Source organism: Eschrichtius robustus, chromosome 4 (assembly GCF_028021215.1).
Source record: "Eschrichtius robustus isolate mEscRob2 chromosome 4, mEscRob2.pri, whole genome shotgun sequence".
In the NCBI taxonomy this organism is placed as follows: Eukaryota; Metazoa; Chordata; class Mammalia; order Artiodactyla; family Eschrichtiidae; genus Eschrichtius; species Eschrichtius robustus.
In genome coordinates, this window is record NC_090827.1 from 118,752,140 (window position 1) to 118,764,679 (window position 12,540).

At 39.3% G+C, this 12,540-nt stretch overlaps 1 protein-coding gene across 2 annotated transcripts in view; it reads right to left on the bottom strand.

Moving 5' to 3' along the window:
• INTS12 (integrator complex subunit 12) overlaps positions 1 to 12,516 on the bottom strand; it is a 28,327-nt gene extending 15,811 nt beyond the window's left edge. Inside the window, exons 1-2 of one of the 2 annotated variants that reach the window (XM_068543262.1) lie at positions 12,407 to 12,516; positions 2,443 to 2,607 (exon numbers count right to left, since the gene is read on the bottom strand). In XM_068543262.1, the coding sequence (XP_068399363.1) occupies positions 2,443 to 2,598 (156 nt within the window). In that variant the 5' untranslated portion in view covers positions 2,599 to 2,607; positions 12,407 to 12,516. Of the gene's footprint in view, positions 1 to 2,442; positions 2,608 to 12,338 lie in introns of both variants that reach the window. The other variant, XM_068543261.1, reaches the window with a different exon arrangement.
• Between the last annotated feature and the right edge of the window lie 24 nt (positions 12,517 to 12,540).

A 12,540-nucleotide genomic window follows, 5' to 3' on the forward strand; every position in this document is an offset into this window, starting at 1 on the left:
TAAGCCACCCAGTCTCAGGCAACCACAAATCTGCTTTCTGCAATTATAGATTAGTTTGCATTTCCTAGAAATTTTCATAAATGGAATCATGCAGTATATACTCTCTTTTTCTGGCTTCTTTCACTCAGCAATATTTATTTTGAGATTCATCAATGTTGTTGAGTGTAGCAAAAGTTCATTTCTTTTGCTGCTGAATAGTACTCCATTGAACAAATACACCATGATTTGTTTATTCATTTACCTATTAATGGACATTTGGGTTGTTTCCAGTTTGGCCTATTACGAATAAAGATATTATGAACATTCAGGTACAAATCTTTATATGGACATATACTTTCATTTCTCTAGAATAAACATCTAGGAGCAGAATGTCTGGATCACATGGTAGGTTTATGCTTAACTTTTTAAGAAACCGCCAAACCATGTTCCAAAGTGGTATAGCATTTTATATTTCCATCAGGAGTATATGAGAGTCCCAGTTCCTTCACAGCCTCATATCCTCACCAATGCTTGGTATGGCTAATCTTTTTAATTTTAGACATTTTAATAGGTATGCAGTGGTATATCACTGTAGATTTAATTTACATTTCCCTAATGGCTAATGATGTTAAACATTTTTTTAAAGTGCTTATTTGCCACACATTTATCTTCTTTGGTAAAGCATTTGTTAAATTATTGAGTATAAAGAGCTCTTCGTAGATTCTGGATACAAGTCCTTTATCAGATACATCATTTGCAAACCTATTCTCTCAGTGTGTGGCTTATCTTTCCCTTCTGTTTTAAACTTGCAACCCTTGTTATTTTTACTCTTTGCTGATATGTATATATATTTGTTATCTGTTGTTGTTAAAAGTAAAGAAAGCTTATGCATATAGTAGCTCCTTGGAATTATCCCCAGTTGATAGTGTTTATAAGCACACCACTGCTTCTAGGTGATTCTCACACAATTCTAGAGATGGAAACGTTCAGTTAAAGAATAAAATTAAATGAATCTGTGTTTTAAAAACACCTAGCAGAGCATTTTCTCTAAACTGACCATGAGAAGTCATTTCCAGTTAGAAACCTAAGGGCAGGAGGCTTTTTAATTGTAACAAACTTCTTATGTACTTTAACAGATGAAATTCCTTCTGTTTTAGAATCTCAAAATACTGCTTCTTTAGTAATAATAGGAATTTCCTGTTTGGCCTATATCAATTCTCAGAGCAGAATGAATTTGTTAGTATACTTTGTTGAGTTTTATTAATTTGGTTGGCTTGAGCTCTTTGAACCTACCAGAATGCGAATGGTGAAAGAAATGAAGTCACAATGGCTCTACTACTCAAAAGACAATAAAAAGGTTTGAGAATACTAGAGCTAGTTTTCAAAGAAGGCTGGGAGCAAAATATCACTGATCACTTGGACACTGAGTCTGGGACTTGGCCCTGTCTTGAGTTTGAGATTCTGGATTAGACTGAGCTAGTCATGTAGTTCTGTCCTCTCCTTCTCAGTTTGGTATCTAGGTGTTCATAGATCTGGGTGACATGAAGTTTCAAGGCTAGAGCTTTACAAAGGTTTGAAAGAATGTCTTAGGTATTAGAGAATATAATAAGAGCTATCATTCACTAAAAGTCTATTATGTACCAGGTAGATACTGCACTAGGTGGCTGACATACTTTATCTCTTAATTTTCACAACTTTGTAAGGTAATTCTTATTATCCTCATTTTAATAATAAAGAAACAGAGGCTGGGTGAAATGAAGTTACTATGTACCTTAACTTCCTTATTGTAAAATAAAAATAAATAATACCTATCTCAAAGGATCGTTATCACAATTAAAATTAATTATACACATATACCACTGAGAAAAGTACCTAGGACACAGTAAATGTTCAAGATATGTTATCTATCACCACACTAGTAAGAGGTAAGCTGGGATTTAAAACAGGTTTGTCTGGTTCCAAAATGTATATTCTTTTCACATAAAGCTACTTGGTCACTTTGTTATTATCATGATGGGAGCTACACAGTTCTCACATTTCATCTATACCTCCTTTATTCCTTACATTATCCTATACATATTTAATTCACTTCATTGCAAAATCCCTGTCCTTTTATTTTTTGCCCCTAAAACATTAGAGAATAATTATAACACAGGTTACAGTTTCATTCAGCAGCTTAAAAAAATATTCTGATCATAAAGAATTAGAAACTGAAATATATCTTAAGTGGGTTTCTATACGAATAAAGTAGTAGAACAGAATATCCCCCACTCCCAGCTAACTTTTCTATATAGTGTAACAGTTCTCTGAAAGCTTGAAGGAAGAAAATAACACTATAAATTTCTTCATGCCACAAAGAAAGATTATTTGGCAGAGAGATTGTTTCGAGATGGTCTAAATGTTAACACTGTTCTACTACAGGCTTTACAAAACTTCCTCCAAGCTTTTTATCCAGGTAGGTACCTTTTGAGATGGACGGTAACTTGAATCAATGCCCCGAGCCAAAGATTCATCAAGTAGTGCTTTTAGCTTTTCAGCAGAATCCTTACTCTTTGAATGTAAGAAGCCTAGTGCTTTCAAAAAAATGGGATCAAGTTCCAAGTTCACAGTAGCAGCCATTGCAAACACCTGAAGAAAAAAAAGAGAGGAAAGTAATTTACAGACAATGGGTAATTATCTGTAAAAGTTTATCTTGGTCTTTTGTTTATAATAGGTAATACTGTGTACCTGATACAAAATTCAAACTGTCCAAAAGGTTATTACGGATAAAAGTAAATTTTCTTCTTTTCCCTAACTGGCATTATCTAGGTCTTTTCTCCTGAAGCAAGAATGTTACCAGTTTTCTCTGTATCCATATCCTTGGCAAAATTTTAAATCCAGATAAACTCCTCCCCACCACAGAGCCCCTTCCTAACACCTGGCTGCCTTGGGTCTTTGTTGCTGTGCACTGGCTTTCTCTAGTTGCATCGAGCAGGGGCTACTCTTCCTTGTGGTGCGTGGGATTCTCATTGTGGTGGCTTCTTTTGTTGCAGAGCATGGGCTCTAGGAGCAAGGGCTTCAGTAGTTGTGGCTTGCGGGCTCTAGAGTGCAGGCTCAGTAGCTGTGGCGCACGGGCTTAGTTGCTCTGTGGCATGTGGGATCTTCCCGGACCAGGGCTTGAACCCGTGTCCCCTGCATTGGCAGGAGGATTCTTAACCACTGAGCCACCAGGGAAGTCCCCTAACACCATTTTAAAATAATACACATAATCCAGTACACAGGAACTTGATGTGTTTAGGTCAAGTTTAGTATATGTCAAAATTTCTTCTCTCAAACTTTATTTTCACCAAAAAAAAAAAAGAAAAAGATTGGGGGAAGGGTGTCACTGGAGGACAATGGTTAGAGGACGCATTAAGCAATAAGCTTTAAAGGTCAGTGCTGAAACCTTTACCTCAACTATCTTTTTTTGCCTCCTTAGTCCTCAGCCCCAATTCTGAGTGCCTCAGAAACATACTAATGATAATGTTATTGCATCACATTTAGATTGTGGTATCTCATGCATTAACCTGTTTTTGAAAAGCAAGGTGTCTGAGAAATGGTGCCAAACCATTGATCAACATTCTAGGGCTTGAAATTGTCTTCTATCCTCAAGGTTAATATAATGATGCAACACAGTTGCACTGCTAGAGTTAAGGATCTGTCAGCAATTCCACAGTAATCTCTCCTGTTCAGGGGTTTATAAAGCCGTTAAAACTTGCTGTAGATTGAATCTTGGCATATGAAAGCTCAGCCTGAAAATGGATTTTGTTTGTTCCTTCCCCATCCACTTCCCCCCTAATATTTCTCCAACTCTCACAGGAAACACACACACACACACCCCACTAGCCTTTTTTTTTTTTTTAAGTTTTAAAGAAGGTATTAGATATCTACCTGATAGCCACAAAATTATTGTCAAATTCTGTGCTCTACTCAATCACCCATGAGAAGGTGTCTAAAGGCCAATACTAAAAGAAAAATAATCTACCTCAAACAGTTAAAAATTGGTAATAATTAAATAAAAATTGAGAAGCAACCTCTGTCACTTCCTAAGATTGTACTATTACATACATCATCTATATATAATGATAGGTGGGGTTTTTTTTCTTTTAAATTTACTCATGATGGGGCTTCCCCGGTGGCGCAGTGGTTGAGAATCTGCCTGCTAATGCAGGAGACACGGGTTCGAGCCCTGGTCTGGGAAGATCCCACATGCCGCGGAGCAACTGGGCCCGTGAGCCACAATTGCTGAGCCTGCGCGTCTGGAGCCTGTGCTCTGCAACAAGAGAGGCCATGACAGTGAAAGGCCCGCGCACCGCGATGAAGAGTGGCCCCCACATGCCACAACTAGAGAAAGCCCTCGCACAGAAACGGAGACCCAACACAGCCATAAATAAATAACAAAAAAAAAAAAAAAATTTACTCATGAGGCTGGTCATCCTATACATTCTGAGGAGAAGAGGTCCTCATTAAAATGTCCATGATGAAAAGGAGTAAAGCTGCCGCTCCTTCTGAGTGCACAAGGGAACACAGCCCAGTCTTTCTACTGACCTAACTTATTTGGTTAGCTAAAGAGCTAACAATCTGTATTATGAGGTACTGAAAATATTGAAACTTAGAAGAATCCTTTTAATATACTAGAAAAACCATTACTTGAAATTTCTATGCTGAAAATTAGAGGCCAAGTATTTATGGTTATGTACTTCCATAATCACAGATAAAAGGTTTATATTACAGATTAGGTGACAAGAGTCAGCACCTAGATTACGAGACCAGACCACAGATCACGTCATCAACACCAATTTGGAGTCAGTTCTTTTTATATGATCCTGCAATTATAAAACTGAACAACTTTATACCCCTGCCCTAAATTACTAACATATTCCTCTAGCCAGTGGTCTCCACAGTAGAATACAGAGAAAAAAAAGTTAGAATTTCTTTTTATTTTTAATTTTTTATTAAAAAAACTATTAATATACATAGTGATAGCAGTATATGCATATAATTGGCAACTAAGTACACATATAAGGAAGTGAGCTCAATTTTTTTACTCATGGAATGAATGATGAGAATACTTTGGAGACCAATGCTTTAGCCTTTCTAGCAACTTCCAGTTTCCCTTTCCCTATTATATATACATAATGGCTGCTTTAAGGTACAAACTTACCTTCCCCTTGAAAGTCCCTCCGGCACTCATTCAGCTCAGCCCTTCCCCCTCTCCACATTAACTTCATTGCTAGCTGCCCATCGTCTTCTAGCCCCTACTCATTACCAACATATTCCCCTATATTTTCCATTTTTTTCTCAAGCAGTCCTTTTATCGCTTTACCTTTACTATCCCCACTCATCCACACAGACATCACCTGTTTCACAGCCTTCTCCCAAGTAGTGAGCTGTCCCTACTCAAAGAGCCAAGAGCAAAGAGCAATACTCCATATTGCTGTTTTCGGAAAAATACTCCACAATCACCATTTATCAACATCTTCTCTTGAAATCCACACCTGCATCTTCATTGTTGCTAATGTACAGAACATTTGCACCAGGCTCATCTTTTCCTCTCCCCCTGCCATCATCTTTGGTAATTTTAGCATCTATATTGACATTCTTCTCCAATTTCCTGCACTAGTTTTATTTAGATCTTCAACCTCAAGGAGCTTCATCTTCAGCCACTGAGACCTGAAACTTGACACAACTATTCTCCTGCTTGACCACAGTCAATTCTCCTTTTTAACTACAATTTTCCATCACTCTATCTCTTTTACTGCTTTGACCCAGGAGCCTCTTCAGGGTACCAAGTCAATCTTTCTTTTAAAAAATTTCTTTACTCCCATTCATCTATCCTTTGAATTTATAGAGACCTCCACTTTCTTGGTCCCTCTGCTTTCTCCTTACTGGCACCTTCTTGACCGAACTTCTTTTCCTTGTCCAACAGAAAAAACAGGAGTTGGGCCTAAAATAAAACACTCATGGTTATGTGTTCTATCCTTTATATTTTAGTTTTCTATCCTCCTTTCCCTCCCCCTTTTCTATTGCCTTCTCCAGTTTCTATTACTTCTCCTTTCTTACTGGCAAACGCACATACAGTAGTCCCCCCATTACCTGTGGTTTCACTTTCTGACATTTTAGTTTCCTGCAGTTGGAAAATACTGAATGGAAAATTCCAGAAATAAACAATTCATAAGTTTTAAATTGCACACCATTTTGAGTACTATGATGAAATCTCATGCCAGCTCAGTCCATCCTGCTTGGGATGTGAATCATCCCTTTGTCCAGTGAATCCCATCTGTTAGTCACTAGCCAGCTCAGTTATCAGACTGACTGTCATGGTATTGCAGTGCTTGTGTTCAAGTCACCTTATTATTATTTATTTAATGCTCCCAAAGAGCCAGAGTAGTGATGCATGCAATTCAGATATGCCAAAGAAGTTGCAAAGTGCTTCCTCTAAGTGAAAAAGTGAAAGTTTTAAACTTAATAAGAAAAAAACTGTATGCTCATATGCTGAGGTTGCTAAAACCTATGGTAAGAACGAGTCTTCTATCTGTGAAATTGTGAAGAAGGAAAATTTGTGCTAGTTTTGCTGTCATACCTCAGACTGCAAAAGTTATAGCCACAGTGCATAAGTGCTTAGTTAGAATGGAAAAGGCATTAAATTTGTGGGTGGAGGACATGAACAGAATGTTCCAACTGACAGCAATGTGTTGGGCCAGAAAGCACTGAACATCTACAAAAACTTCAGCAAGAGATCCCCAGAAATGAGTGACACCAAGCCATTTACTGCAAGTAAGGGATGGTTACACAGATTCAGGAATAGGTTTAGACTGAAAAATAAAAAAATTACTGGAGAGGCTGTGTCTGCCAATGAAGAAGCCACTGTCACATTTCTGGCAGAGTTGAAGAACTTAAGGAGAGAGACCATGTTCACATAACTTTTATTATAATATGTTGTTATAATCATTCTATTTTATTATTAGTTATTGTTGTTAATCTCTTACTGTGCCTAATTTATTCATAAAACTTTATCACAGGTATGTATGTATAGGAAAAAACCCAGTATATATAGGGTTTGGTACTATCCATGGTTTCAGGCATCCACTGGGAGTCTTGGAACATATCCCACATGGATAAGGGGGGAATGAATAGTGAAAGAAATTTATTTCCTTCTACTGAAGTCCTAAAGAGGTCAGCAACTGTGGTGTAAATTTGTCACTTTATCTCCTTTATTATTTCCAAGAATATTTTCCAGGAGTTACACCAAATCATGTTACTTCTATATAGTTCTTTCCTGTATATTCTAAAACTCATGATCAAAATAGATTGTAAAAGAGCTTTCTTATTGTGGATTAGAATTCTAGAAAACAAAGTCCTAGGTGTGTGTAGATAGAGATACAAATATATACAGAAATTTAATGCTTTAAATGTAGATTTAATTTCAAATCTAGATGTTGCTTTAAAAAAAGAAGAACGCAGAAAACTAATAATAATCACCACTTCTAAAAATGTCAGTGGCCTAGGAAGGTGGCAATAGTGGTGTTGGTGGGAACAAAGTCTTAGCTCACGTTAGGAGCTAAGACTTATGTACCTTAGTTATATACAGTAAATGTATATAAGTAACAGAGAAATTCCCACTTCTAAATAATCATCTTTTTTCTCCATCTTTTTTATCCTTCATGGTCCAGCCTTTCAGAGACTCTCTTTTAGCACTCTAAGCATCCTTGTCCCATAGTTCTACAGTTTCATCTACTTTATAGTCATCCATCCTATTTACCTTCTCCCTGCCTGCACCCAAAATCTAAGTGCAGCTGAGAGGAATACACACACTCTGTATCTTCAGAGTCACTAATCCCATCTAGGCACTCAGCAAAACTTAGCAATCCTATCATGTTTCTCTGGTCAACTCACTTCCCCACTTTCTGCAAAGACCAGTCACATTTTCTCCATTTTCCTTGAAACTGCTTCTCTACCTTAGTAAATGTCCTCATCTACTTCACAGAGAAAACAGAAACTGTCAGAGAGGAACTAAATCAACTTTCTGACACATCTACAAATATACCTGCACCAATCCTTTCCTCTTTCCCACCTTTTAAATAAGAGGGTGGCTCTCCATGTAATGCCACCTGTGCCTGGAACCTATCTTTTTCCTCCCGCTCTGAAACCTTGAGCTATGAACTATTCCTATGTCTTCTCCGCCACTCACAAACCTCCCTCCCCCAGCCTCTTTCTTTCTACTGGCATCTTTTCATTGACCTTTAAATATCTTCTATCCTATCTTCTTCATTTTATAGCAAAACTTCTACATTTTATACTTTTTCTTCATTCCTCCCGCTTATATAGCATTTCCTGAAATTTGGCCTTTGTCCCACCATTCCATTGTAATATTTTCACCAAAGTATTCACAGCTTTAGTCAGGTAAGTATAATAAATACTATTTTTTCCTCCTACTTCTTTCTTGGTCTTCTTTGTAGATTCCTCAAAAATCTTGAGGAATCAAAAATGAGTTGCTCAAGATTAGGTTCTGGGTCTCTTCCTTCACTCTACACCTTCTTCTCAAAATGTCCCCTTTGGATCAGCAGCAATAGGCATCACCGGGGAACCTGTTAGATATTCAAACTCTCGGTCTCCACAACCATACCTACTAATGAAAACACTCTGGGAGTGAGGCCCAGAAATTTGCATTAAATCTTCCAGATGGTTCTGATCTACTCTAAAAGTTTCAGAATTACTGTCCTAGACAATTTGACCTATCCCCTTTTGCCAGTAATTACGTATTTATCTCTCCAGCCCATGCGTCTCTTCCAAGATTCAACTGCCAGCTTGACTTGGATATCTCACTGGTGCCACCTATTCAACATGCCCCTAACAGAGCCACTCATAAACTCTTCTCTCAACCAGTTCTTCCCCTAATCTTCCCTTTCTCAAATGATACTTATCCCATTGCTCCAGCCAGAAACCTGAGAATCAGCTTTAACTCCTTCCACTTCAACCCCTGCTTCCCATTCAATCACCAAACCTCTTATACATATTTCAAATTCATCTACCTTTTTCAATCCTTATTACCACACCCTAGACCAAGCTACCATCATGCAGCTATTATCTGGCCCATTGTAAGAGCTTAATCAGAACCCCACAATCGGGACTTCCCTGGAGGCGCAGTGGTTAAGAATCAGCCTGCCAATGCAGGGACATGGGTTCGAGCCCTGGTCCAGGAAGACCCCACATGCCATGGAGCAACTAAGCCCCTGCACCACAACTCATGAGCCTGCACTCTAGAGCCCGTGAGCCACAACTACTGAGCCCACGTGCCACAACTACTGAAGCCCGCATGCCTATAGCCTGTGGTCCGCAACAAGAGAAGCCACCGCAATGCGAAGCCCGTGCACTGCAAAGAAGAGTAGCCCCTGCTCGCTGCAACTAGAGAAAGCCCGTGTAACAACGAAGACCCAATGCAGCCCAAAAAAACCCTCAAAATCACTCTTGCCCCTTTCCAAATATTTTTATATCATCCACTTGTTTAAAATACTCCTTTTCACTTCTTACTGTCCAAAGGTTAAAGAACAAGATTCTTAAAAAGGTCTCTAATGCCCTACATGATCTGGTAATACATGTAAAGCAGTTACAACTGTACCTGGCACAGAGTACAATTGCTCATTAAATGTTACCTAGTATCTCAAGCTATTCCCACTTTCTGTTGTAACCACATGACTTATTTCAAATCTTTCAACATATACTCTTTCTTACTCCAGCTCTTTAGTAGAAAGCGTCCCTTGCCTCATCTTATTCATCCTTCTAGTCTCAATTTTTTTCTGCACATTCCCCTAACAAAATAAGGAGTCTTACTGTTATATGGTCCTAAAACGTCCTGTATTTACACGTCATAGCTACTACACTGTTAATTATGTAAACAGGGTTTGTCTTTCTCACTAGAACGTAGGTTCCATGAGGGCCAGCACTGACCTTATCTGCTGCTGTAATCCCTGTTTCTAGCAGAGTGCCTGGCAGATAGCAGGCACTCAGTAAATGCTGGCCAAGTGAATACATGTTATTCACTTTCTCTTTCAAAAATCTTCCTCCTCCACGAGTAATACTCAGCTTTCCTGGCTTTCTTTTTCTATCTCTGGCTACTCTTTCTCTGGGTCATCTTTTCATCCCCATTGCTCTTGGTATTGCCCAAGTATCTATTCTTGTCTATTTTCTTTAGTTCTGCTACCAATTTCTTCCATGGTAATCTTATATATATCATGTTTTCAACTTGATTTCACATGTTTATCCCCATTCCAATCTCTATTAAGCTCAAACCCCACATTTCCAACTGCTTAGTAAACATGTGTACCTGGTTGCCTTAATGGTATCTCAAATTCAGTTATGATTGAAATTGAGATTATGAATATCTTCCCCTAAAAGTTCCCTGTCCTGCAATTTCTTTCAATACATGACACACTCTCCATTAATCAGGTCTGAGGCCTAAATCTCTGCCTCACCGAGTCCTCCCCAATTCCTTATATCTAAACAATCAGCAGGCCTTTCCTGTGAATTCTGACTCTGCAACGTTTCTCACATCTATTCCTGTTTTTCATTTCCACAGCTACTATTCAGATTCAGGTCTTTATTTGCTTTTTGTACTACAGCAACAATCTAGTTATTCTCCTTGACTTCAACATTGTTGCCATATTAATGTTCCTGCAACACATTTTTTCTTCCTTCCTTCCTTTCTTTCTTTTTTCATTTTTTTCCTCAAAAATTAAGGATTCCCACTGCCTTTAAAATAAAGCCGAATTTCTTGGCCTACTATTTAAAAAGATTCAGTAACTGGCACAAAAACTTTAATTCTTCATCCCCAGACCTTCTGTAGTGCAGAGCCATTAGCTGGGCTTGCTAATTCTACTCATTTTTTCTGACAAACTTTTTACCCATTTTCGTATTTCCAAATGCTATCAAGACCCAGTTCAAATACTCCTTCTCATGAGAACTTTACTCACAGCTACAGTGTTCTTCTCTACCCCCTATACAACTAATCGTGTCCTCCTAGGATATCTCAAAGTGCATTCTCATGGTACTGGAACTTTCTACCTTGAACCACACTCTTTTTTTGTACATTTGTATATTCTCTATAACACTCTTGAGTACTTTAAGGGGAGAGGCTCTCTTTTTTGCCTACCACTTTGCTATTTTGCAAAGTACCACAAAATAATGGCTTTGGAATTATTAGAGATCAAAGTATAAAGGTCTTTCCTCTCCTTCTACACAATTCTAATCATGTCCAAAATCCCTTCACAAAAAGCAATAAAAAAGAAATTCCAAGCCATCCCCACCCAACTGCCCCGCCCCACAAACCCTCAAACATCAAAAAAAGAAAAGCAATACGAAACAAAAACACCTCTTTCATGACGGGGGACTTGTACAATGTTCCTATCTGCAATACTCTCTTCCCAATCCTTCATCTGATTTAAATTCATTAATCCCACTAGACTGTAAACTCCATGCAAGCAGGGACTTGTTTTATTCACTGTTATATACCTAGTGCTTGGAACTTCACAGATTCTCAAAAGTATTTGTAGAGTGAATGAACTAGGTTGCGTTTAAATGTCACTTTCTAGGGCTTCTGTGATTTCTCCAACCCAAATTGGGTACTCATATATAAATATATTCTTTCCTCTAGATCTCATTTCCCACCCTACATGCGAATCTTAAAAGAAGTCCAAAGTTGATCATCTGTACGTGAACGAGATGAAGGAAATCGACCTTGTTCACGCAGAGTGCAATATTAGAGTTGCCATCACATAACTGCTCTAGAAAGCTTTGCCCTTTATGTCTTTGCAAGCTCTTGCAACCCTTTCTAATAAACAACCTTTTAAAGATGCTGCCCTTTTCATTCCCTCACTGAGTTCTTGCCCCTGGATTACACTGAAACATTAGGCATACGTCCGGAAACATAAGGGAAGCGGAAAGACCCTGATTCCAAACCAACCAAGTGATAGTGAATCTGAAAAGCGACCAGAGACACTCAGACAAGGACTGCCAATCTTTTGATCAAAGTCATAACACACCCAAGGCCTAGCACAGGGGAAGGTCCTTGACAAGTGAGCTCGAGAGAAGGTGAGAGGCCGACAGAGGGAGCTGTCGAGAGAAGTCGCCAAAACCTTCCGAGGAAGGTCGGAGACAGGGTTCCAAGGACCTAGTCCCCGGGGCTGCGCCCTCGGTCCGCGTGCCCCAGCCCGCCACAACCTCCGAGGAAGCACTACCCTCACTTAAGGGGAGAGCAGTCAGCCTGGGCACTGGACCGCCTGCAAATTACGAGATGTCCCCACAAGGAGGGAGGAAACTAAGACCGCACGGAACTACTCTCCCACCTCGCCCCTCGCAGAAGTCTTGAGCCTCCCAGAGTCGGCTGGGAGCCGGTGAGCTGGTAACAACTCACCGCTCCGCCCTGCTGCCCCGTCCGTTCCCGGTGGCCTGCCCCGTCCGTTCCCGGTGGCCTCCCAGCAGCCGACTCCGAGAGCGGAAAAACAAAGGTTCCCGCAGCAGGATCGACTGGGGAACGTATTGGCTGTG